The following is a 24175-nucleotide window of genomic DNA, read 5'->3' as shown; positions in this document are numbered from 1 at the left end:
CTATGGACCCTACCCAAAGGCCGTCGAAACATCGGAGAATCGCGTCAAGAAGCTGCACTACGCGAAGTATACGAGGAAACTGGATACAAGTGTCATATCTTGCCAGTGGATATAAAGACCAGAGCCACTATCGCTGGCGACGCGGCGGACGCCCCAGACGTGGCACGCATCTCACGCGACTCGGTAGAACCTTTCATGGTCACCATGCGGACGTTGAGAGATGGTCAAGGTGTCAAGGTTATATGGTGGTACGTCGCGATCATGGACAAAGGTGCTTGCGAGATGAAAGGGCCTGGTGAAGAAGGGGTGAAGACGGGGTTGTACTCCCATGAAGAGGCTGAGAGGTTATTGTACTTTGAGACGGATCGGGAAGTGTTACGCAAGGCTCAGGCATTGGTTGCGAAGTTAGGTTGATCTTGAATCCTTGAGCTCGATTGTGACACATGCTGCGATAATAACTCGGAAGATTCCGAGCTGTATAATGCCCACGTACGTGCCTGCCTTGCTTGGCTGGTGAGAGCGGACCAAGCGTGGTTACCCTACACCAGGAAGAATCGTGGCGCAGTGTATGACAGTATGGAACGCGCAAACTGAGAAGGACACATACATGTTTAAAGCTCCCAAAATTTCCCATTATACTGCGGTTTCATCATGACTTTTGTTCTGCCGTGGTTGGCTAAGGAAAAGGAACTGAGTTGGGCTCGGTCTTGTGCTACCCCTCCATGCCGGATTTCCGAGAGAAGGTGGGGCATTGTGGCGTCATTTGCTGCGCCATCATGGGCCACACTTTCACTACGTAAGTGCAGCTGACTCCAGCGAACAGTTATCGCAGACTCTTACTGCGCTGAGCTAAATCATCTTCCATTTCCTCATTTCCCCTCTACATCCCGCGATCATGGGAGTCTCCTCGCAGTACGTGCTGCTTATCGCTATCGCCATCCTCGTCCTACTTCCAGCCGGCGCAGACGCTTTCGGCGCTGGAAACATCGCGTCGATATCGAAAATCGAAGGCAAGAACTGGCGTCATGGCGATATCGAAGATATGCTTGCGACGGTCGCTTGCTTGAAGGGTCACAAGTGGAAGAGTAACATGATCAAGGTATGCCCATATGACGATGTAGCTGTGATGACGGTGACTGACCTTACGTGTAGCGTGTGTACTTTGGAAATTGGCTACGCGATTACTCACAAGTAAGCCCAACAGATTGTGCGACGTCGGAATGCGCTGACCGGTTTAGGCTGTTGATGTTGGAACGTTGGCTAAAGTTCAAGTATGCGAAAGCAGCAGAAGCGATTTCCCCCATCGACATGCTTACAAGACGTAGGGAGAAACTATTCGCGTTCTGGTCTGGGTCTTGTCTTTCATGTCCTTTGGCTATGCAACTGGAGAGTTTGAGGTCACCGCCGAGAGGCTAGGTGTGTATAGGCCCGAAGAACACATCGGTAAGCGAAATTGAGCCTCTTCTGCTTCGTCATACTAACGAGAGCCCAGATAACCCTGTAAGCAACTGCAGTTTGCAGACATACGAATGTGTTGACACTGACATTCTCAAAGAAAGACTATGCCGACAATGAGGACGCGAGAAAATACGACCCTCGTCTACGAGGTCCAGTCTCAGAAGCCGAGCTTGCAGTGGACCCAAACACTGGTATGAAGAATTACATTGCGAACGAACACGGGAACTGGGCTACTTCGACCGGGTACGTGAAGTACTCTTTTGCGCGCGCCATCCACTTTGGTCGACTTTACACCCACGGGCAGTCCGGTCAACGTGGACGAGACGAGGACCTCTCGGAAGCGCTTCGCTGTCTAGGACAAGGACTGCACTGCCTGGAAGATTTCGGAGCCCATACCAACTACACTGAACTTGTACTGCGTGAGCTTGGCTACACTAATGTTTTCCCTCATGTGGGCGTCCAAGCTGGCATCAACCTCCACGGAAAGCACACCTATCCTCTCGTAACTGGTACATTTGGAGGTGTTGACTTCTTCCACTCAGTGCTAGGAGAAGCCAACGATCACATCACCCAGACTGAAATCGACGAGGTGAACACTGCTCTCGTAGATGCAGTCGGCGGGTCTGGTGGACAGAGAAGCGGACCTGGAGGCCAATCTAATGCTTGCAGTGGACTCATTGATGTTTTGAGCAAAGTGCCTGGTACTGGCGACCTCATCAGCCAAGCGCAGAGCCTGCAGGCCTCGTCAGATGCTCAAGCTGCAGAGAACGCACGCGGTGGCTACGGTGATTACAGTTCGTCTAGAGCCGGACCCAACGACTTCGCTGCACCACCTGGATCCATGGGCGGACCACCGGGACCAGACATCCCAGGGACAAACACCGACCCAGCCACCATCATCCCAAAGATTTACCCAATTCTAGGTAAGGCCTTCGCGAGCAGAGAATCGCAATTGTAGCTGACCTCTTCAAGTTTTCCGCGACAACGTTGTCCGCAAAATCTCGGCCATCGTCTCCAAGATCCCTGGTCTAGAGAAGCTGATTGAGACCATCACCGAGCGCGTCACGCTGTTCGTGCTATCACTGCTTGCGCCTTTCATTCTGCCGATCATCAAGACAGCATCGTCCCAGCTGAAGAGCGGGTCTTCTGCCGTTATTGACTCAGCGGCCAAGCACCAGTTTGAGGTCTGGACGGACCCTACATCCACCAACCCAACACACAGCATGCTGTCCAAGGATCACTTCTCCAACGTCTTGAACCCACCCGCCGGTCAAGTCGCGGTCGCCATCCTACAGTACGTCGCGCCCCGTGTCATATACGCTTGGGACCACCCGGACGTGCCGGTCGACGAGGTCCTGCACGATTGTATGCGCGTGTTCCATCACCCAGCACTTCGCGATCCGCACTGCGAGGTACACAACAACATGTTCAAGGTCGTTGAGCAATGGGCCCGCAACTACCACGGAAAGGACCTGAATCAGATCCTGTCTTCTGAATCTGTAAAGGCTGGACATAACCACAGCGGAGACCACGATCACTCTGCAGGTCACAGCCACGGTGCAGTCAACATGTCGAGCTTCGGCGGCCAAAGCCACAGCCATGGCGGCGGTGGCGGTCATCAACAGCAGTCCAGCGGATCCGGCGACCTCCTAGGTTCCTTGACGAGCAAACTTCCCGGCCCTCTCGGCGGTATGCTCAGCAGCTTCGGCGGCAGCTCTGGAAGAACTCGCGACATGGACGATGAACCCTCGGCGTCCTCTTTGGCAACACCAGGACCATACCAGCCATCGCCATCGCCTCAGCCCTCGCAGTGGGCTGACTTCCAACCTTACCAGTCCTCCTACGCAGGTGAAGGATACCAGCCGCCTGCCGAGTACAGCAACGCAGTGCCCTCTGGCGGATATGGATGGGGTCAAGGCCAGTACTCTGGAGGCCAAGGTGCGGAGCCTAGCTACACGGTCCCTACAAACTACCAGCAAGGGTACGAAAACTACCCTGCTCCTGGAGGCTATGGCCAGCCGCCGGCTCAACAGCCCCCGCCAGGATCTTATGGTGCGTATAACCAGGGTGGCGCATACAATTCGTATGATCAAGGCGCACCTGGAGAAGGTAGCGCAAGAGCGTGGGGCGCTGGAGGAAACTCAGGGTGGTAGGCGCTGGTTCCAATACCCAGGCGTTGACGGCTATAGAGGGAGTGAGGCGTCCCTGGCGCGGCTTCCGGATGGATCTGTCCACTGCAGCATGTCAGTAGATTCATGAATAATGCGAAACATGACCTTTCAATCCCGACAGCAAGTGAAGTGCGGTAGAGTAGAGATTCTTATATCATTGCTTCTCCCCCACATCTGCGCGACAGCTGGTGTCTTTTGATTCCGACCTCTTCCTTGTAAATACATGTTATCGAAGAAACGCTTTCCAAAACAGATAGCCCCAAGCCAGATGATATGCCAAATGAACGCCGGCCGTTATGCTAGCGTCTCGCGTTTCGTGAATGTTCGGGTGTGGTGTTGGTACGGGATACGCAAGCCAATCTATCTTCGTTCTATCATGGTAGATGATGGCACATGCCCGATTTACTCGTTGATCTTAGCCAGGAGCCTGCACATAACATATTAGCCGCTATCCTACAATCTCTAACCACAGCTCCAAGTATAGTGTGTACGTACTCGTGGTCCCTGAAGAGGCTCAACTCCTCCTCGCCAACCTTGATGGGGCTTCCGCCGAATTGCGGGATCAAGACCTTGTCGCCGGGTTGTACGCTGGGGGTAACGCGCTTTCCATCCTTGTCAAAGGCACCGGGGCCGACGGCGAGGACCTTTGCTTCGTTGAGCTCCTTGACGGCCGTCTCGGGGAGGAAGATGCCCGTTGCGGTCTTGGCTTCGGGCTTGATGCGCTGGACGAGGATGCGGTCGAGCAGCGGCGCGATGCTCTTGATGGACTTGATGGCGGACTATGGGGGGAATTGGTTAGCTGGGAGCTGGGCTGGGCGTGGAGGTGGAGATGGAGATAGAGGATGGGTGGTGGGGTGGTTGTGGTGGTGCGCAATGCTCGTGTCGATAGATTGGTATGGTGGGTTGGTATTGGGGGAAGCTTACCATGTTGACAGATGGACGGAAGGGAACTGGGTATCACGTAGAATCAAGAAAACGTTATAAGTGCGCTGGGCTTGGAGAAAGAGAGATGTTCGGGTTGAAAGCTAGACAGCAAGATGAAGATGTTGTGCTTTGCCCTTCCAGAAAATTCCATGTCCGTGCACTTACCTCGGAACACGCTGCGGAACGTTTGGCATCTCGCGCATTACCAGAACGAGTAACCTCACATTCGTCCCTTGCTAGGTGCTTTCTTTTCGCATTGCATCGGCGTCGACAGTGCTTCTTATGTGGAGAAACAATGTCCGACGATGCGGGCATTGTTACCATACTGCGAGACGGAGCCATGTAGCTGGGCTATTCCGACGCGCGCAGTCTACGAGCGCTCTGCCAATTGGGAACGATGAGTTCATGTCGGCTATGCGAGATGGTGTGTTCGTGGAAGAGAAGGGTGATGATGTAGGCAAGAACCTTTTGGGTAAGTTGCAGTCGTATTCGCTGCAAGAATGCGCGACTGATGTACGACACAGGCATTGCCATCAGTGGGGGTGTCGATTCAATGGCACTCGCTGCGCTATACGCACAGTCTCGGCTAGAAGACCCCAGGCTGCCTATCCCCCATGGCTTCATTGTAGACCACAAAGTGAGACCGGAGAGTACAGAGGAAGCGAAATGGGTGTCGCAGCAACTACATACGAAGCGTGAGAATCTATGATACTTATCTGGCGGTCAAGTACTAACATTGTCAAGTTGGTATACCAATCACCATTCTTCCCCTTACATGGCCCGATGCCTTCGATCCCAACGACTCCAAGCGATTCGAGACGGAAGCGCGTACCCTCCGTTACCAAGCGCTGGGTCTAGCATGCAGAAGCATGAAGATTACACGCCTCATGCTCGCACATCACGCGGATGATCAGGCCGAGACTGTCATGATGAGGCTGGCGAACAATAGGCTGCGCTCCGGGCTTCAGGCAATGCAGCGCAGAGAGTGGATACCAGAGTGCGAGGGCCTACATGGGGTGTACCACAGCGGAAAGCACCAGAAGCCAGATCGCACCGGGCTTCTACCGTTCAAGGTCGAACAAGGAGGTGTGCAGATTCTGCGGCCTCTGTTGACGTTTGAGAAGACGAGACTTATTGCGACGTGCGAAGAGAAGGGTGTAGCTTGGGCAGAAGATAAAACGAACCAGATCAAGACGCTCACGTCGCGCAACGCTATACGCCATATTTACCAGAACCACAAACTTCCGGAGGCTTTGAGTGTCAAGTCGCTGGTCAATGTCTCGCAGCATATGCAAGAGCGCATCAAGTGGCACAGAGATCTCGCGGACAAACTCTTCGATAAATGCCCAATCAAACTCGACATACAGACAGGCTGTCTTATCGTCCGATTTCCCCCTTTCTCCGACCTCCTATCATACCCGATAAACACCAAGGCCGACAAGATCAAAGCGAAGAACACGGCATATTGCCTGCTTGAACGCGTGACAGGACTAGTCACTCCCGCCACGAAAGCACCTCTTGGTGAACTCGCCGCATCCGCCTATCGCATCTATCCCGAACTCGAGGAGCTCGAAGAAAACGTAGTACCGGGTGAAGCGCTCCAAAAGAAGAACTTTTGCGTCTACAACGTGTGGTGGCGCTTCTGGGACAAGCCCTCGCCGTTTAACAAGCCCGAGCACCAAGAAGAAGGCATCAACCCAGACCTGACCCACCCACGAGAATGGCTGCTTACCCGGCAACCGCTTGAAACGCTGGAAAGAGCAAATCCTGAATTGAACATCGTCTATCCTCCCAAAAGAAAACTGGGTAAACCATCGCAGAGAGAAATGTGGCGACTCTTCGATGGCCGCTACTGGATCTCTTTGACCAATCGACTTACGTACGACAACATCGTGCTGCGTATCTTTAGCAAAGACGATTACTTACCCACCGCCCATGAGACCAAGAACCGAATGCTTGAACCTGCAGAAAATAGTCCCTATCGCTTCATCACGGCTGCTTTCGATTTGCTCAAACCAGCCGATCTGCGCTTCACACTACCCGCCGTATTCCGGATAGACCGCAAGACAGGCGAGCAAACATTGCTGGGGTTCCCCACTCTCGACTTGCGGCCCCATGGCTTTGGACCACCGGCGAGTGAGTGCGACTGGGAAGTTACTTACAAGAAGATTGATTTCGGGTCCCGGTCTGCGTATGATATCATTATGCCTGGGAAGTCGAGGAAGGATATCTATGATGAGGCGATGAAGGGCAGACCGGCGGAAAAGAAACGCATTATCAAGTCAAAGGAGGTGTTGAGGAAGGAGCGGAAGATGAGAAACGTCTTGAGGAACAGGCAGGAGCGTACAGAGGCGAGAATCAAAGGTTCCACGGGATATGACCATGCGGCACATGTTGGTGGGAAAGAGAGCAAAAGACAATGGAGCGCTGCTTTTCAGGACGTGGAGAGCAGTATGCAAGCAGACGGAAGAAAGTGAAGAGATAGAAAAAATGTGCACACAGAGGGAAGAGGCAGCCTGTATGCTATGTCATTAGCAATTGATACCCCACAACTATCCGATAGAATATATCACCGCCATGCGGTGACAAGTGCTGTAGTTGTGGTAAGAAGGGTCCCGCGAGGCTGAAGCGATGACGTTGTGGGAACAGACACGGAAAGAGCATCCAACCAAATGAGGAAGGCAGATGTCGAGGTAGCCGTCTCCACCAACGCGCATCGCCTCCTTCCCCGCCCTGCAGCGGCAGTTGAGCGCCATTGCTTTGAGCTAATTTCGACCGCTATTATCGTGTGTTGCATGCGAGGTTGGTGTTGGTCCTATACTGTTGTTTCGCACGGTGCATGGTTGGGTTAGATCGGGTGTTGGATGTGATGCATTGGTAGTGAAGATGGTGGATGACCTCCCGCGGAGTGTTCTGTTGGCTCAATCACGGCGTGCGGGGAACATTGGCAGGACTATCTATGTGGCGCTGCTGAGACTATTTGTACTTTGTACGCCATGTAGCTGACATGTGGTGTGAGATTTAAGAGAATCACACCTCAACAAGTATCGCATGGCTTGCTCGTGGTAGCCGTAGTTCTACACGCTATCGACGTTGACTCGTGTGGTGGAGCCCGGCCGGGAGTCTTCGAATAGCCAACTCGCTCCGCGCTCCAGAAGAAGCCACGAAGCGAGAGTAGTCAGGGACGCCAGATCCACAGTTCGTCGATGGGGCAAGGGCGACGATAAATTGTCAACAACAGGGCTATCAGCGGCTCAGAAATTCGATCAGAGATACGAAGATGGTGGCTTGTCAGATGTTGATTAACGTGTGGAGTGTAAATATGGCAAAGTTCTGGATGGCATTTAGCGTTTCAAAGGCATGAAACGGCGCGCAACATGACTTGGTGCACAAGGTTGCGAACAACCCAGGCACAAGGCCGCACGGGAACCGTCAGCCTCTTGTCGCCAAATTTGCTGCACCCGAGTGCCTGTGGCGGTGAGCGAGACGCGGATTGGGTACGGTCATAATTACTGTCAGGGAGATCGTCTGCGGAGTTTTATCGAGTGCTCTGTGCGTACCGCGATGTTGGGCTACCACCGCTGAGATGACAGGAGGCATGTAGATCAAGCGGAATTTCTTTTGTGCGTCTCAGGTCTGGCAGCAGCAATGATATGAATCGAGGTGATGGGGCAGCTGGAGAATGGGCGACTATTATTTGATACGTAACAGAGAGTTTTTGGAGTGCAAGCTGTGGCAGGCTAGTCCATGGTGCTGCCCGTGGTAGACGCCCCTTTCACGTGAGGTGAAGATTGAGCCGGCATGGCCCTAGTCACACTGGCCAGGTGTTTTCGGCTGATCTGAGATGAAGGCGACCATTCTTGAGAGTCAGTCCGGGTTTAGCAATTTTCACTTCACCCGTTGCTGTGGCAAGGCGGTGTCCAATGTGGAAGATCTATGCCAGGACTGGTCTGTTCAGGAGTGCAGGTGTTGACCACGCCAGATAGTAGATGCAGATGCCAGAACCAGAGATCTAACACCAGCCTCGACAAAGTCGGACTGGCAAGAAAAGAAAGTCAAGCGTGCGTGAACGCCATCAAGACTAAGATGGCGGCACGTAGTCTTTTCGGCGCAAAGGTTAGCAATTTGGGCGCCAGGGTCTTGACGCCTTTTGTAAACGGGGATCACGCTTGGAGGGCGGTGGCGTGCCGCGATTCGTTACGTGCAGGCGCTAGAAGTGTCTAGCCTTGAATGCTCAGACAGGCTTGGCATGGCGCGAGAGTGCGAGTTGTGCAGCGTTCGCGACGGCGCAACCAAGACGGCGGAGGCGTGGCACAGAGGTGCGCGGTGTTGAGGGAGGTGTTCACTGCAGCGGCCAGCCGTAGAGCCGCCTTTTGGGTGTGTGAGACTCGAGGGCGCTTGGGTGATGATGTGCATGGAGTGGGTTGGATGCAAGATACCGATGTCGATCACGGTTATACTCAGTGGTGCTCACCTGGGCACTACTACTGTGCCCGGAGTACTGATGGTGCGAACGCTGTATACTGGTGGATGTACAGCGGACACCTAGTGAAGACGGGTGTCGATGACAAAGACGAGGCAGGCTAGACGATAGCCATCTGCCCAAGACGGCGCCGGCTATCGTGTTTGGAGCCGTCATCAGTCTCGTGAGCGCGCAAAGATAGCAACCTCTGCCAGACATACATGGCCGATCGTGGGCAAGTGTGAAGAGGGGCAGCTGGATCATGCGACCACGCCCAAGGGTCAGTCGACCTCTCTGCTTATCAGACGCGTGGGCGCCAACGTGGAGTCCGCCAGATGCCGGATCACGCACAGTAGATGCAACTCTGGCTTCGATAGCAAAGGTTGATGCCGGCATGCACAGCGGGCGTTTCAGAGGTCAGAGTGCATAACGTTGGTGAATGGTGCTATTCGGGCGGGCTAACAGCAGGCGGGTCCGTCCAAGAGGACGTGCAGCCGCGAAAGCCAATTTCGTTGGTGGCATCCCTGCACCTGAACCCCTACCTAGCAACAGCCCTCACCTTAAAGTTCTCCCCTTCCTTGGGCGTCTGAGATTTTCTATCCTTCTTCCTCCTCACCGCCCTTCGCATCCTTAACAAGGTCGTGCCTGCTTGTCTGCCGCTGCACTTTGCGAGCGTCGTACTTTCCCTTTCCGTACATCTTGTAATACCCAAACCCGAGCTTGCCTCACAACACTCCTCTTTTCGCACCCACAAACCCCACACACGCACGCTCTCCCAAACAAACTGTACCACACACCATGTCTGCCCCCGTCGACGCCCCCAAGCCCGTCGAGCACCCCGAGGTTGGAACTGTCGGCACCGTTGAGCCTGCGCCGGCACCCGTTGTCGCCAGCGAGCCTGTTGTCGCCGCGCCCGTAGAGGAGGCGCCCAAGACGGAGGATGTCCCCAAGACCGAGGGCGAGGCCGCAGCGCCCGTAGAGGAGGCCAAGGAGGAGAAGGTCGTCGAGCCCATCTACAGCGGTGCGCTCGGCTACAAGGCGCCTGGCCTGAAGAAGTGAGTGCAACCACATTTGGCGACTTCCCGACCGTTTACTAACAACGTCCAGCGCCTTCCGCTTCGCCAAGAAGTACTTCTGGTTCGGCGAGGAGCCCGTTGCCGCAGACAACCTGAGGGAGTACCTCCGCGGCGAGAAGCCCGAGGTTGCCCACCCCGTTGTCGCCTGGTCCAGCCAGACTGGAAAGGGCCTCCTTTTCTTCGTCAAGCACGCCGACCAGAAGGAGCACCCCGCCGGTGTTCTCAACTTGGTATGTTGAATTCTCCTCAGTTCAAAAACACAGTCTAACACCCCCAGGCCTACGCCACCGATCTCGCCAAGGACGGCGCCATCGCTTTCGCGTTCAAGATCTCCGGCCACAAGCACACCTTCGAGGCCACCACCGCCGCCGAGCGTGACGGATGGTTCGTCGCCGTTGAGAAGGCCATCACCGAGGCCAAGGCGTCCAAGGACACCATCGAGTCGAGCGAGGGCTACAAGGAGAACAAGGAGAAGATTGGTACGTTTTTCCAAATCACCCACGTCGCGTCGCGTTCGCGATGGCACTAGTGGGCGATCTGTCTGTGTGCTGCAGTAGGCTAACATCCCGCAGGTAAGCCCACCGCGCTAGCGGGAGCTACATCCTCCGCCCCCAAGAAGAGCATGGACGCGACCCCCAAGCTCGCCGAGGGTGAGACCGCCGCTGCTGGCGAGCCCGTTGCTGCCCGCACTGGATCTTCTTCCAGCTCCTCTTCCGACGAGGAGAAGCGCAAGAAGGCTGCTAAGAGCAAGTCCCGCTCCGTCTCCCGCGGTAAGCGTGCCAGCCTCTTCGGCGGCCTGCTCGGAAAGAAGGACAAGGAGCCCAAGGAGGAGACCGATGCTGCTAAGACTGAGCCTGAGGTCAAGAAGGAGGAGCCCGCCGTTGTTCCTCACCTCGACGAGAGTAAGCTCTTCCGCTCCAAACTTGCATCATCTCGTACTAACAAACTCCAGTCCCCGCCACTGCTCCTGTCAACGCCAACGACGTCGTGAAGCCCGCTGAGGAGACCACCACCGAGCCCGTCGTCCCTGTCGTCGCTGCTCCCACTGAGGAGGCCAAGGTCGACGAGACCGCTGCCCCCGCCACTGCTGAGAAGCCCAAGCCCCAGAAGCGCGGTTCCATCTTCGGATCCTTCGTTGAGAAGCTCAAGTCTCCCACCACCGAGAAGAAGGAGCACGAGGCTGGTCTTGCCTCCACCCCCGTCAAGGAGAACGAGACCGCCGCTGAGGCCAAGCCCCTCGAGGAGGCCCAGGTTGGCGCACCCGTCGTTGCTGAGCCCGCCGTCGTTGCCACCGAGCCAGCTAAGACCGAGGAGGCCAAGGTCTCTACTCCTTCCAAGGAGAAGGACCACTTCAAGTTCGGAAAGTTCTTCGGCTCCAAGGACCGCGCCAAGTCGCCTGCTCGTGAGCCTAAGGTCGACGCGGCTGCTCCTCAGATCGCCGACACCAACGCGCCAGCCACCGCTGAGCCCGTTCAGGCCGTCGAGCCTGCCCCCATTGCTGAGACCAAGGTTGAGCCCAACACTGAAACCGAGGCTCCCAAGCAAGACAAGCGCAAGTCGTTCTTCGGCAACCTCGGCCGCTCGCTCTCCAAGGCGACCGGTAACAAGGCACCCAAGGACAAGAAGGACGCTGCCAGCCCTGCTCCCGTCGCCGAGGAGGAGGCTGTTGCCGCCCCCGCCGTTGAGGAGAAGAAGGAAGAGACCACCGCCCCTGTCGTAGCCGACATCCCCGCTGAGAACAGTGTGGGCGATGCTTCGAAAAGCGCCAACCCGACTGTCGCTACAACTGCGTAAGGTTTGGTGGGAAGATGTCAGCCTTTGCAACGACAGCCACGACGGAATGACGGAAAAGCAAAGACTTCGTAAATCCCTTGTTTGACCGCCGGCCACTGATACCCCCAAAATCTGCTTTGGATCTTGAACCCGGATTCAGGCGTCACATTTGGATCAAGCTTCTTCACATATCCCCTCTCATATTTGATTTTCTCCTTGCATCTGGACCAACTCATTGTCACTCTCTCTTGGTGGATCGCGACGGACTCTTTGTTTAGACTGATACCACTGTAACTGTTTCTCTCGTTTTGATACCACTGGCGGATCTCGGACGCATTTGTTTTATCGCGCAATACCCCGGATACCCTCTGCGTACTGCCTTGTTAGAAGGAGTACACAAGCGGCCACTAGGGCACATATCGACGTAATAATCTCTAATAAACTGTCGTTTGCTCTTACTTGAAGTGTTAGCTGTGTGTACGGTGATGTCTTGACTCAATGATGGCGATGGTTTGCGCGGAGGAGTATGCCGCGTGGATCGACCAAGTTGCATGACGCTCACTCACAACCGTCGTGTGCTGCCCGGATGAGTGTGAACTAGACACCAACCTGCAATAGACCGGCCCAGCCCTGGGTGTGCGCATGAAGACATGTGGCAAGGCTTAGGCAAGATTGTCGCATCATGAGCACGGCAAGAGCGGAAGGCGCACTGGGGGAACCATACAGGGCAAGTTGACTGCGCCTTCCTTGGTGCTATCGATTGATACTTCCATGTCTGGACCCGGCAGCCTCGTCTCTACCCAACACAGCTCGCCCTTATTCTCTCTCGCGAGGAACACCATGCCCATGCCATCATCTTTCACTTGTGTTCACATTCATACCCCGCTCGTATTGCCGCTGCATTCCTACCTTCGCTCGGTGCATTGCTAGGCCATACATGTCATCACGTCACCATGGTAGGTGGATGCCGATCGCGTGTCTCAGCGCAAGTACCAGCAGTTCGCATGCTCTAACACACACACCATTAGGGTTGTTGCGCCTCCCGCACGAGTGACAACACTCCGCCTGCTGTCCTCGCGCATTCGTCGTCGCGTAACATTACGGCACCCTCGACGCGACCGAGCTCTATCCCCTCACCACGCGCCTCACATGCTTCGCAGGGCAATGCGCACCCACCGACGAGTCGCCCAGATGCCGACAACCGCCCCAACACGCCTCTCAAGCCCATATCTCCGACTCAGCGCTCGCGCCTGCCTAACACGCTCGCTTCACCCACTGCTAAGAGCAGCAGCCGCGTCCAACCTCTGACAGACTCTACGCATTCGACATGGACCCGATCGCGGTTAGAGAAGGAGCGCGAAGACTGGTGGGACACACAGGTCACGGGTTCAGAGCAGATATGGGGCGCCATACGTCTTGTAGCGCAGCATCTACAGGCTGGCCAGTTGCAAGAGGCGCAGACGATGCTCGATGTCAGTGACTGCACGTGCCCAACGGGCCTGCTTTGGCGAGGCGTTTACGATGCGACTGGCGTCCAATACAAAGTCCCCGAGTGGGTGGTAGTAGAGCCAGAGGGCCTAGCAGAAGACGATGGTATGGACGACAAAGACTTGGCTGGAGATGCGAGCGCCAGTGCTGTGCAGGAGACGGTTGAAGACACCCTCGCCGACGACTCCGGCAGCCTCATACGTGTGAAAGTAAGGACGAGCCACGACCAGCGGGATCATCAGGTCGTCATGCGGATGAGAGATCCGGTCGCGATCATTATTGAGAAGCTGAAGAAGCAAGCAAAGGTATGTCGGACTTCATTGTCCCCATGCCTCTCCTTTACTGCATGTACATCTCTGACCACATATAGCTCAATCCTTCCCTCGTAATTCGTCTCGCATACGGCGGACGTATATATGAGCCCAACGACGTACTCGAAGCCAACGCGCGCTGGAACTTTGCTAATAACTACATCCTCACCGCTCTCGTCTTTCAGTAAACATTTGATCCTTTGCACATCCGCATCCGCGCTCCTACCATGTCCCAAGGCTCCACGTTTGAATATGCGGGTCACATGGCTCACGAGTATTACTAGGTCTCCAACCGAGTATCTCGACTTCCTGTTTGAGTCGATTGTCAAAACGTTGGATGAAATGGGCATACCGGACCCGAACGAACCTACCTCGGAACATGACTCTGGCGGTAGCGAGACCGACCCTCTTCTTCCTCGATCACGTCGGTCGGATAGTGGCAGCGATGACGGAACGTCTGCAGGTTGCGTCGCCTTTTTGTATGGGTTGGTTCGCTCATACTGGAATTTTCAGTGGTGGAACTACTCTTCGCTTCAATAGTCCATTTGGTGGCATGTTTGATACCCCTCTCTTCCACATCTTTTCGTTCATGCTGGCGGTAGGCACCGAGGCCTTTGCTTGTACCCAGCATCATTTTCCGTGCTTCGGCGTATCGCTATTGCGAGATTGTAATCATTTGGACAATAGAAGTCGGACTAGTGCTTGAAGTTCTCTTCAATACAAATATGCTCTATTCATTGACGTTATTCTCTTGACGATTCGTGTTGACAGGTGCTATAAGTGAAGCTGTGGTGAAGTTGTATACCGTTAATTGTGGAGTCCGCATGGCTTGATGGCGATCTACCAGCAATTCTTCCTGTACAAGTCACGATCTCAAGCCATGTCTGATAACGAAGATACATTTATCGTCTCTTCGACGTGTAACATCCTTCGCACGCGAAGCTCAGTTAGTATCTCCGAATGGTGCTTAACCCCGAATCAGATGTCATCACACCCACAAAACAAAGTGATGATCAACACAATTCCAAGAAGCAGTCAAGTATGTCCTCCGCTGCTAGCCTTCCCGAGGTCAAACGTTCGTTATCTGCCGTCTAGCTTCCCGCATCCTCCATCGACACCATGATGGTTGTGGTGAACCCTGTGACATCATCGTTTTTCAACCTCGGAAGCTCATCGCCCGCCATGACGATGACCTACCCTCTTTTTGAGTACCATAAAGACTCACTAAGAGCGAACCAGATACCCCAATTCGTAGCACACATAAAGCCAACATGTTCGCCTCATCTGCTTCGCGTTCTTTACGCACAACTTCCACAGAGCGACTTTCACAAATAACCAGACAAGTCCTCCCGCAACAAATCAGAATGGCGCACAACGGCACAACCCACACGCTCAACACGGGCGCCAAGATTCCTGCCATTGGCTTTGGAACTTGGCAGGACAAGGAGGCCCAGGAACCGTAGGCTTTTGTCTTGTCGTTAAGAAGCGTGTTGTTTTACTAACGCAGAGGATAGAGCTGTCACCATGGCCCTAAAGGCCGGCTACCGCCACATCGACACAGCACGCATCTACGGCACCGAGCCCGCAGTCGGCAACGCCATCAAAAAGTCCGGCGTCCCCCGTTCCGAGCTCTTCATCACCAGCAAGCTCTGGAACAACTCGCACCACCCCGACGACGTCGAAGCCGCACTCGACGCATCCCTTAAGGACCTCGGAACCGACTACCTCGACCTCTACCTTATGCACTGGCCCTCGCCCTTCGCCCGGGGCTCAGAAATGTTCCCCAAAGACTCCGCCGGCAAAGTCAAAGTGGGCGAGAGCGACTACGTCGACACCTACAAAGCCATGGAGAAGTGCTTCAAAAGCGGCAAAGCCCGCGCAATTGGCGTGTCAAACTTCAGTAAAGCGGAGTTGGAACGCTTGATCAAGGAGACTTCTGTTGTGCCTGCTGCTCACCAGATCGAATGTCACCCTTACCTCCAGCAAAACGACTTCACGGAGTTCCACAAGCAACAGGGTATCCATGTGACGCAGTACTCGCCGTTCGGCAATCAGAATGAGATCTACGATTCCGGGAAGAACATGAACAAACTCATGGACGACCCTGTGCTTGTGGAGATTGGCAAGAAGCATGGGAAAACTGGTGCGCAGGTTGCGTTGGCGTGGGGTATTGCCAAGGGCCATTCTGTTATTCCCAAGAGTAAGACTGAGTCGAGGATCAAGGCGAATCTGGAGGGTGACTTTGCCCTGCCTAAGGAGGATGTAGAGAAGATTACTGGTATTGATAAGAAGATGCGGTTCAATGATCCTTCGGGTAACTTTGGATGGAACTTTTACACGGATTTGGATGGCAAGAAGAAATGAAGGAGCGAGTAGTGTACTATAATGCTGTTGCAGTAGCCGATTCTAAATGATAACGATATGCATTACATTAAATAACGCTCAAAAACGCCCGGCGTACATCCATTCCCTAACTATAACTTCCCGCAGCCCAACTCTTCCTACTCTCCCTGCGATCCTCGCCCTCAAAGAAAATAGCAACCTTGTTTGGCTCCCCCTTGACTCCCTCATGATAGTCATATTTGATCTTCTTAAATCTTAACGCCCTCGCGTCTTTGATCTCATCCCCACTCATGACCATCGCCGCATCACCCCCAATACGACTAACAACAGGATTCAACAACATCGCCATACTAAAGAAACTCTCGTCACGGACAATCGTGCGGTTGGCAAAGATACCCAGCAGACAGAGAGCGAGGAACTGGATGAAGCAGATTCCACCTAGGATGCTGAATATGTAGGACCAGTCTACGTCGAGTTGCTGGCCTTGCGATGGGACGACGGTTTGGTGTGTGACGTTGTATCGGATGCCGTGGTCATCGAAGGCGGCGACGGCGCCGATGGTAAAGCGCATGAGGAGGTCTTCGACTTCTGATTTGGTGATGTTGTGTGCGGGCGACCATTTGGTACCTTGACTGTAGGACCGAGTTTGGCGGTCGAACCAGTTGTTCCAAGGTATACCCGTCCAGCCTATTGCACCAGCAGCTATACGGGCGAAGGTGTCGCTGCCCCAGACGGCGGCGAAATCAATGGGGTCGCGAGGTAGGATGTCATTGGGGGCGTGGGCGAACGTTACGTTGCTGAGGGTGTTGTTGCAGAGAAAGAGGGATGTGGTGTTTACGCGGTCGGCTGGGAGTTGCATGACGGTAAAGTTTGTGCATCGCGGGCCGCAATTTTCTGGTACTGAGGCCATCCAGGTCACAGATCCCCAGGCCGTTTCGGTCACGTTGTAGCGGACATAGTCTTCGGTGCCTTCCTGACGCGCCATGATGTATAGAGGATCATTTTTAACGTCGTGTACCTCACCGTCTAGCAGCTCAAGTTGTTCGCATGATGCTTTGGCAGTGATGTTGCGCGAGCTGGCGAGGTAGTTGAGCCATTGATGTTGTGGGTCGCGGTTGAAGAAGCGGTAATGCCATGCGCCGTTGCCGCTGTAAATGGGTGTGCCTGGTAAACCGGAGAGATCGGTGATCATGTCGTTCATGTCGTCGGTGAGATTGAAGCTAGGGTAGGCCATGGCTTCCATACCGAACATCCACGCCGCTTCCAGTGAGGTCTCGTTGATCAGACTTGTGTCGGGGTCGAACTCGCGCGGCGGGTTGTCAGGATTATCAACGTACCAATCGTTCAAGTTGGCTACAGTGACGTTTCCGTAAGACAAGAGCGGTATTGCCGAGTTCTCCATCGGCCAGAACAGACTCAGTAGTGCAACCAGAATCTGGGAGCCAATGTTGACAGCCAACCATGCTAAACACGCAAGCCACATCCACTTTGTCCCATCATCTCTCACGTCCTTGAACCACCGAAACTTGCGCAGCCACTTCTTGCCTCGAAAACCGGGTGAAGAGATAATCATCAGCTTCGTGACCTTGGCAAGCGAGCTCAGGTGTAAGATGAGGTCGAACACTTCCAAACTAACGTATCGTCTGGTGAGAAACGACCATCGAAACACTGATGCATAGTGCTTCAACGAGGCCAAGATGTTCAGACCCAGACATAGTGAGAGGCCGAGCGTGAGCGAGTTGAAGATTCGGATATCTTTTTTGGAGAGGACAACAGGACGGCGCCATCCTTCCCAGCATTTGAGTGTGATGCACATCGCTGCACTGAAGAAGAGGGTTACGAGGAGCTTCATCGCGCCCGTCTTCAGGAGCGTTTTCCGGGCCTCCTTGTGGTCAAATCGCTTGACGCGGTGGTGGTGTTTGTGGTGATGAGTCCCGTCTTCAACGTCAAAGGTGGAGCTGGGGCTGCCTACGCTGGCGTAGAATCCGCCCTTAGACTCTATGATATCTGGAGACTGGACCATTGATGGTGTGTGCATTGGTGAGTTGGATGGCGAGTATGATGCGTCGTCGACATGCTGCATCGCTACATCACCACTGTCGTAGCTGAGTGGTTCAGCGGAGCTGATCAATGGCGCATTGTCGGAGTGCCCCCCACTGACTGTGCGGCTGCGATCCATGGTTGTTATTCTTTTGTCTATGTTCGACGGGATGGTGTCTTTGTGCTCTGTCAAATCTACAACTGTAGAGATGACTTTACGTGGCTTGGAACCTCGTGTGCCGTCAGACGGCAGGCTGCAGGTGTGTTGGGCGAAGATAGCAAACTAGGTAGCGAGCGAGCGAGGCGTTACGCGCATTCTTTAGCGATGGCGAAAGTACCGACACTGTGGTCGTGTTCCCCGGGTATATGAGTACGTGAAAGGAATTCGGCAGTAGTCTTGCAAGGGCTCCCAAGAGAAGTAGTAAGAGTGACTGTCTGGAGTGGAGAAAATGCAGAATCCTCTTGAGCGAACATGGCGCTCTTATCGCTGTCTACCGGACGGGTTCCCGCGCGACGACTATATTGGGGGCTGAAAGATTGGGGGCCACAACAGCCGCATCTGCAAGCCTTTGGCGTTGCACGACGCGGGCGGAGCCTCTGAAGTCGAGTATAGGAATGGTCAAAAGGGCGACAGCCGGTACCAAATTGTAATAATAGAAGGCCAAAAAGTACTTCAACGACTCACCATGCGCCTATCGTGAAGCCTGCGTTCGGAGAACTACATCAGCCCACCCCTCTTCATCCTTGGTAGGCTTCGATTTTACCGAACTGGAGGCTGAGTCTCACGCTAGACCAACGAGTGTAGCGATCGGTAGTCCTATTGTTAGCTAAATAGGCTGTTGACTGCACGCGAATTATCGAGGCGTTTCTAGACCAGTAGTATCCAAGTGTTTGCACGCCACGAACAACAAGTATGGGGGGCCGGAACGCTCATTCGCCTAAGATGCAGCTGCGGGAGGGTAGAAGCGCAAGGCTTTGAGCTTGCAGTATGTCGCGAAATGCAGCTGACTTCGGTCATGCAGTCGTGGAAGCTCTTCGAGGGCGGAGATAAGCTTAGGCCGATGTCAACGTCGTTGTGGTTGTTGATGTTGTAAGCGTCGCGGAGTGAGTACCCACATAACCGGCCGCGGTTGCCAAACTGTCAGCTCTTACCTTTGCAGGCACCCACCAATCCTCGGAGTTGTAGGAGGCATCTTGATAGTGCTGTGCTACTCATGCGACGCATGCGTCGTTGCAAAAGCAGGGCCGTGGTTACTCTGACGATGATGCCCGCGCGCGAGAGCGACTGCCGATTAGCCTCAGCTAATCCCCACCTAACACTAGATGACAAATGACTGTGGAGAAGGCACGAAGGGCGTGCTGTCAACCAGTCCCAAAGCTGCATATCTATCGCATCTATCTCAATCTTGCTGTTGATTATCAACCATCGAGATCAAAACGTTATGTCGTCGTCAAACGTGGTTCTGTACGATCTGCCTAGCAGGAGTGGTTCCTCATGGTCATTGAACCCGTGGAAGAGTGAGTTCATCCACACTACAAATGCTATCTTGATCCTTCTGACAGGCGCGCAGCTCGCATGGTACTGAATTACAAGAAGATCGACTACACGACCGAATGGGTAGAATATCCTGACCTGGCCCCCAAGTTCAAAGCCCTCGGCATCCCACCCACCCCCAAGGATGCGCCAGGCTATTTCGCAGAGTACACCAGTCCCGCTATCAAGCATTCGAATGGCACCTATCAGATGGATTCCTGGCCCATTGCCTACGAGCTTGAGAAGCAACACCCGACTCCGTCTTTGCATCTCGATGACCCCATCGTGGTGCAGGTCAGGGACCATATTGCCAAGATAGCTGGCCCATTGAGACCACTACTCATTCCTCAGGTACCAGTTGTGCTGCTGAACAAGCCGAGTGCAGACTACTTCAACGAGACGAGAGAGAAGATGTTCGGGAAGCCGCTCGAACAAGTAGAAAAGGATGCCAATGCAGACGAGTGTTGGGAGGCGGCTAAGGCACCGGCGAAGGAGGCGGGCGATCTACTGAGGAAGAACGGTGGGCCTTACTTCCTGGGTCAGACTGGTAAGTGACAATGCGCTGGCTGGATCATGTCGGCTTCATATATTCTAACTTGTGAGCAGTCTCGTATGCCGACTTCATCCTTGTGTCGATGCTACACTTCGTCAAGTGCATAAGCGAGGACAAGTTCAAGAAGCTTCTGGCTCTTGACGACGCCTTCCCTAAGGTTTACGAGGCGTGTAGACAATGGCTGGAGAAGGACGCCTAGTCCGTTTTCAGCAAGCGCCAGTGCCTAAACCGATCGATCAACATCGGGACTGCTCTTTCTGTTACCTAGGTATCGTGCGTTCAGATAAATAAGATTTCAAAATCAACAATTATGAAGTTTCCTGCACTGCATGCTATGCGCCACACTACCCCTCTCTTGCGCCCGCCAGACTGCTTGACCAATCTGACTGTGCAGCATTAGCGCGGCCACGCTTCCTGCCTTGCGCCCGATGGGCAGTGTTGCCTAGCAGCTGATAAGTTCAGCTTTGAAGTCATGATGCCGCCAGATCATACACGCACAACGATAACGTCGCACCTCGACTCATACTTTCTAGACTCTTGACAAGAGCTGTTCGGTGCCTTTATTGGAACATCATCACCTCCGGTCGGACGACGCTCGAGGTCGCTGCACTAATTCCAAACGTGCCTTCAATACCCAACATGAGCGCGACAACTCCATCGCTGAGGGCTGATATTGCGCACAAAACCTCGCTCAGTTCCGATGACGAATTCGAAATAGTAGAGCACGACCTCGATGTTCTGAGTATCCCTGGATCACAAGATGGCACCCCCGTACCGACTTTAGCGGTGACAAAAGAAACAGAGCGCAACGGAGGAATGAACGAATCCAGGGAAAGCCGACCTTTGTTGTGGGATTACGATGAGTTCCACGATGCGATCAAAGGCGGGGACTTAGATGGCGTGAAGAAGATGCTGGACGACGGTGCAAACGTGGAACGTGGAACAGACGAGGGAGAATCATCACTGATCCTCGCCATTTGGCAGCAACATATCACCATCATAACGCTCTTGCTAGAAAGAGGCGCGGATGCGACCCGCCCATTCGACGGCTTTCCTCCGGTCCACCACGCCGTCATGCAAAAAGATCGAGCACCCCAGATCATCCAGCTTCTCCTCGACCATGGCGCCAGCTTGGAAGCTGTTGGGACAGAGGATATTAACGCGTTACATTTCGCTGCATCGAACGACATGATACATGGGGCTGACTTTCTAATCGGCAAGGGAGTAGAGGTCAGTAAGACCTGCACTGATGAGAGGACGCCTTTGATGCTGGCTGCAAGGCATGGACATATGGCAATTGTCAAATTACTTCTCGCCAAAGGAGCAGATTCGCACGAAAGAAGTGAAAATGGTTGCACCGTCCTGATGTGGGCGGCGGAGTACGGACAGCATGAAGTCGTTCGTTACTTGTTGGAGGCAGGCGCGACGGTGGACGACCGTAGTGTGGAGGGTCTCAGTAAGTTCATGTAGCCTTCACGACTTTTTGAACAGCAACTCATATCAGCAGCCGCCTTATCACTCGCCAGCATGAATGGTCGATTGGAAGCCGTACAACTACTGATCGAGAGCGGTGCAGACATCAATGCACTCAGTCTGGATCCAGAATCCTTTACCCCGGCAATGTTTGCTGCATTACAAGGACATACAGAAGTGCTACAGGTCCTGCTATCGCACGGAGCAGATTACAAACCAGATTCTGAAGTCGAATGGGCAGATGGTGACACGATCCTGGATATGACCATGACGAAAGGCCACCTTGCTACTGCCAAGATCCTGTTAGAAGCCATTGGTGGACCCGACTACCCAAAAGATAGCGTCGCACTCCAAATGGCGACCGCGCAATCCAAGGTAGAAGTGATACCAGTGATGAAGGCCATCTCTATCATGTACCATCAGATCTCCCATTCCTTCGACGGTCAAAATTTGGGTTGGATCAAATGGATCTTGGATTCAGGCGGAGAGCTCGTCAAATCAAAAGCCATCTGCAATATGCTATATGCTGCACTAGCCGATAGGGACGTCGGTATAACTGCAGAGCTACTCAGACTAGGAGCCGATCCAAATATCATCGGGTTCATGGGCTACACACCACTCCACGTCGCAGTCGGCGGGCTGTTTTGCAACCTGGAACTGGTCGAAGTCCTTCTCAAAGCTGGTGCTGACCCGGCTAAGCTCTCGCAAAATCCCACCATAGCATCAAGGGTCACGCCACTACATCGTGCCATCTTGGGATTCGTAAACGGTTGCCCAGAGAAAATGGCTGTCGTCGATCTTCTGTTAGCGAGTGGTCGATGTAAGGTGATGAAAGGACCAGACGCTCAATCTAGTGCCTTTCAGAGTGTAGTAAGCGCGTTCGATGGTGGGAGTGCCGAGATTGCCAAAAGCCTAGCGTTCCGGATGCTGGATTCCATATCTGACTTGAACGACGACAAGGCTGACGACGGGTCTACGTTGTTGCACGTCGCTGTCCACTGCAACCAGAATGGGCTCATCGATGCATTGAGACGCAAAGGCGCCGACATCAACGCGAAGAACAGCGACGGCATGTCACCTCTGCTCATTGCGTGCGGCATGAATGTGGAGCTGGTTAACTTTCTGGTTACACGCTGCGCAGACGTGTCTGCTGTCAACAAGAAGGGACAGGGAGCTTTGCAAATTGCCGCTGCGTGTGGGCAAGTCAAAGTGCTCAGGTTTCTCCTTGATCTCGATCTAGCTGAAGAGGAGCCACTGAACATCGACGCTGTAGACGATGCAGGTCACACCCCTTTGATCGCTGCCATAGTGGAGGGTCATGAAAGTGCAGCTCTTTTCTTACTGGTACGAGGTGCCTCTGTCCAACAGCGTACGACCGACAAAGGACGACTTGCCTTGCATTACGCAGCCCAGGCCAGTATGCAACGTGTGGTGGACGTAATGTTAGGGGTTTCCTGCAACGATATCATCAATGTGGAAGATCATGGGGGACACACACCCCTAGCACTCGCGTGCATGGCAGATACCCCCACCGTCGTTCCCACCTTGCTCTCCTACGGCGCCGACCCAAACGTCATCTGCCAAAACACCGGCGACCGCCCCCTTCATATCGGCCTCAAACGACCTCTACACATGGATCGCGTTGCAGACAGGGAAAGTAGTCCATCACTCGACCTGCTCAAGCATGCAGACACCGATATTACAGCTCGCGATGGCAGTGGCCGCAAACCATTGCATCTCGCATCAGAGTTTCACAATCTTGAAGCCACCAAAGTCCTCTTATCCAAAGGCGTCTCGCCAAACTCTGAAGACAACAAGGCCCGAACGCCACTATGTCTGTGTTCAAACCCATACATCGCACAAGCGCTCATGGAACACGGCGCGGACGTAAACCACGCCGATGAAAATGGATGGACGCCACTGCATTACGCTGTGTCGAGGTGCTGGGTCAAGGCTTTCGCGGCGCTAAGACAGGCAGGCGCTGATATGGATATGAGGACCCAAGATGATGGGCTTAGTGTCAAGGAGAGGTTGGACACGTTTGGTTCGTGGCAGGACTGGGTGAATACGGAAAGGGAAATGGTGTGTGATGATGCACAGAGGGAGAAGATTAGGGAATTTGACGTGAGGACCGAGATGGGGATGAAAGTAGATAGGTGTTGAGGTGACCTCTGAAGGTGGAGCTGCTTTGCTTTGCTTACTTGCTTCGATGGGCTCGTCACACATTGTAATGCTCATCCATTTCTACTCTGATGCAATTTCGATGTTGCGCCCTAGTGAGTGAGACATCAAGTCTACGTCTCGGAGTCCACGGATTTTTCGATCGCACATGTCGACGAGTCATGAACGGTAGCGCGCACGACTCGCCCACCCAGCCACGCGCAACCTCTTCACGATCGACGTCATCACATCGACATCCAGTCCAGAACATCACAACAAAACCTAAATGATAGATAAACATTTTCACCCGGCACGTCATTCGCCCGTTCGCCAGCGCATTCCTCCCATCACAAATACACCACCGTAGTCCATCCGCAGCATTCCGAGCGAATTAGGTAAAACGCCAGAT

General features: G+C 53.9%; 9 protein-coding genes across 9 annotated transcripts; 7 read left to right on the top strand and 2 right to left on the bottom strand.

Moving 5' to 3' along the window:
• Positions 1 to 895: 895 nt before the first annotated feature.
• Positions 896 to 3611, top strand: J4E86_011521 (uncharacterized protein; the record flags this gene model as incomplete). The annotated part of the gene is made up of 6 exons (XM_051452012.1): positions 896 to 1099; positions 1153 to 1191; positions 1239 to 1271; positions 1326 to 1443; positions 1515 to 2381; positions 2431 to 3611. 6 exons carry the CDS (start codon positions 896 to 898, stop codon positions 3609 to 3611), a joined length of 2442 nt encoding a protein of 813 aa, XP_051296808.1.
• Positions 3612 to 4031: 420 nt separating this feature from the next.
• On the bottom strand, positions 4032 to 4556 carry HSP10 (10 kDa heat shock protein; the record flags this gene model as incomplete). Its single annotated transcript, XM_051452011.1, has 3 exons — positions 4032 to 4056; positions 4125 to 4408; positions 4554 to 4556. 3 exons carry the CDS (start codon positions 4554 to 4556, stop codon positions 4032 to 4034), a joined length of 312 nt encoding a protein of 103 aa, XP_051296807.1.
• Positions 4557 to 4958: 402 nt separating this feature from the next.
• J4E86_011519 (uncharacterized protein) lies at positions 4959 to 7030 on the top strand (the record flags this gene model as incomplete). The annotated part of the gene is made up of 3 exons (XM_051452010.1): positions 4959 to 5025; positions 5078 to 5248; positions 5298 to 7030. 3 exons carry the CDS (start codon positions 4959 to 4961, stop codon positions 7028 to 7030), a joined length of 1971 nt encoding a protein of 656 aa, XP_051296806.1.
• A 2783-nt stretch (positions 7031 to 9813) lies between these two features.
• On the top strand, positions 9814 to 11885 carry J4E86_011518 (uncharacterized protein; the record flags this gene model as incomplete). Its single annotated transcript, XM_051452009.1, has 5 exons — positions 9814 to 10070; positions 10123 to 10321; positions 10369 to 10570; positions 10664 to 10993; positions 11044 to 11885. 5 exons carry the CDS (start codon positions 9814 to 9816, stop codon positions 11883 to 11885), a joined length of 1830 nt encoding a protein of 609 aa, XP_051296805.1.
• A 932-nt stretch (positions 11886 to 12817) lies between these two features.
• On the top strand, positions 12818 to 13851 carry J4E86_011517 (uncharacterized protein; the record flags this gene model as incomplete). Its single annotated transcript, XM_051452008.1, has 3 exons — positions 12818 to 12820; positions 13025 to 13657; positions 13723 to 13851. The coding sequence occupies 3 exons, from the start codon at positions 12818 to 12820 to the stop codon at positions 13849 to 13851; spliced, it is 765 nt and encodes a 254-aa protein (XP_051296804.1).
• A 1176-nt stretch (positions 13852 to 15027) lies between these two features.
• On the top strand, positions 15028 to 16027 carry J4E86_011516 (uncharacterized protein; the record flags this gene model as incomplete). The annotated part of the gene is made up of 2 exons (XM_051452007.1): positions 15028 to 15122; positions 15178 to 16027. 2 exons carry the CDS (start codon positions 15028 to 15030, stop codon positions 16025 to 16027), a joined length of 945 nt encoding a protein of 314 aa, XP_051296803.1.
• Positions 16028 to 16133: 106 nt separating this feature from the next.
• Positions 16134 to 18185, bottom strand: J4E86_011515 (uncharacterized protein; the record flags this gene model as incomplete). The annotated part of the gene is made up of 1 exon (XM_051452006.1): positions 16134 to 18185. One exon carries the CDS (start codon positions 18183 to 18185, stop codon positions 16134 to 16136), a length of 2052 nt encoding a protein of 683 aa, XP_051296802.1.
• A 1303-nt stretch (positions 18186 to 19488) lies between these two features.
• On the top strand, positions 19489 to 20332 carry J4E86_011514 (uncharacterized protein; the record flags this gene model as incomplete). The annotated part of the gene is made up of 3 exons (XM_051452005.1): positions 19489 to 19564; positions 19618 to 20127; positions 20187 to 20332. 3 exons carry the CDS (start codon positions 19489 to 19491, stop codon positions 20330 to 20332), a joined length of 732 nt encoding a protein of 243 aa, XP_051296801.1.
• A 440-nt stretch (positions 20333 to 20772) lies between these two features.
• J4E86_011513 (uncharacterized protein) lies at positions 20773 to 23769 on the top strand (the record flags this gene model as incomplete). Its single annotated transcript, XM_051452004.1, has 2 exons — positions 20773 to 21589; positions 21641 to 23769. 2 exons carry the CDS (start codon positions 20773 to 20775, stop codon positions 23767 to 23769), a joined length of 2946 nt encoding a protein of 981 aa, XP_051296800.1.
• Positions 23770 to 24175: the final 406 nt, after the last annotated feature.

The sequence above is a fragment of the Alternaria arbusti genome, assembly GCF_024043155.1.
Source record: "Alternaria arbusti strain BMP 1465 chromosome Unknown scaffold_36, whole genome shotgun sequence".
NCBI lineage: Eukaryota > Fungi > Ascomycota > Dothideomycetes > Pleosporales > Pleosporaceae > Alternaria > Alternaria arbusti.
This window is presented reverse-complemented; position numbering and strand designations above follow the sequence as displayed.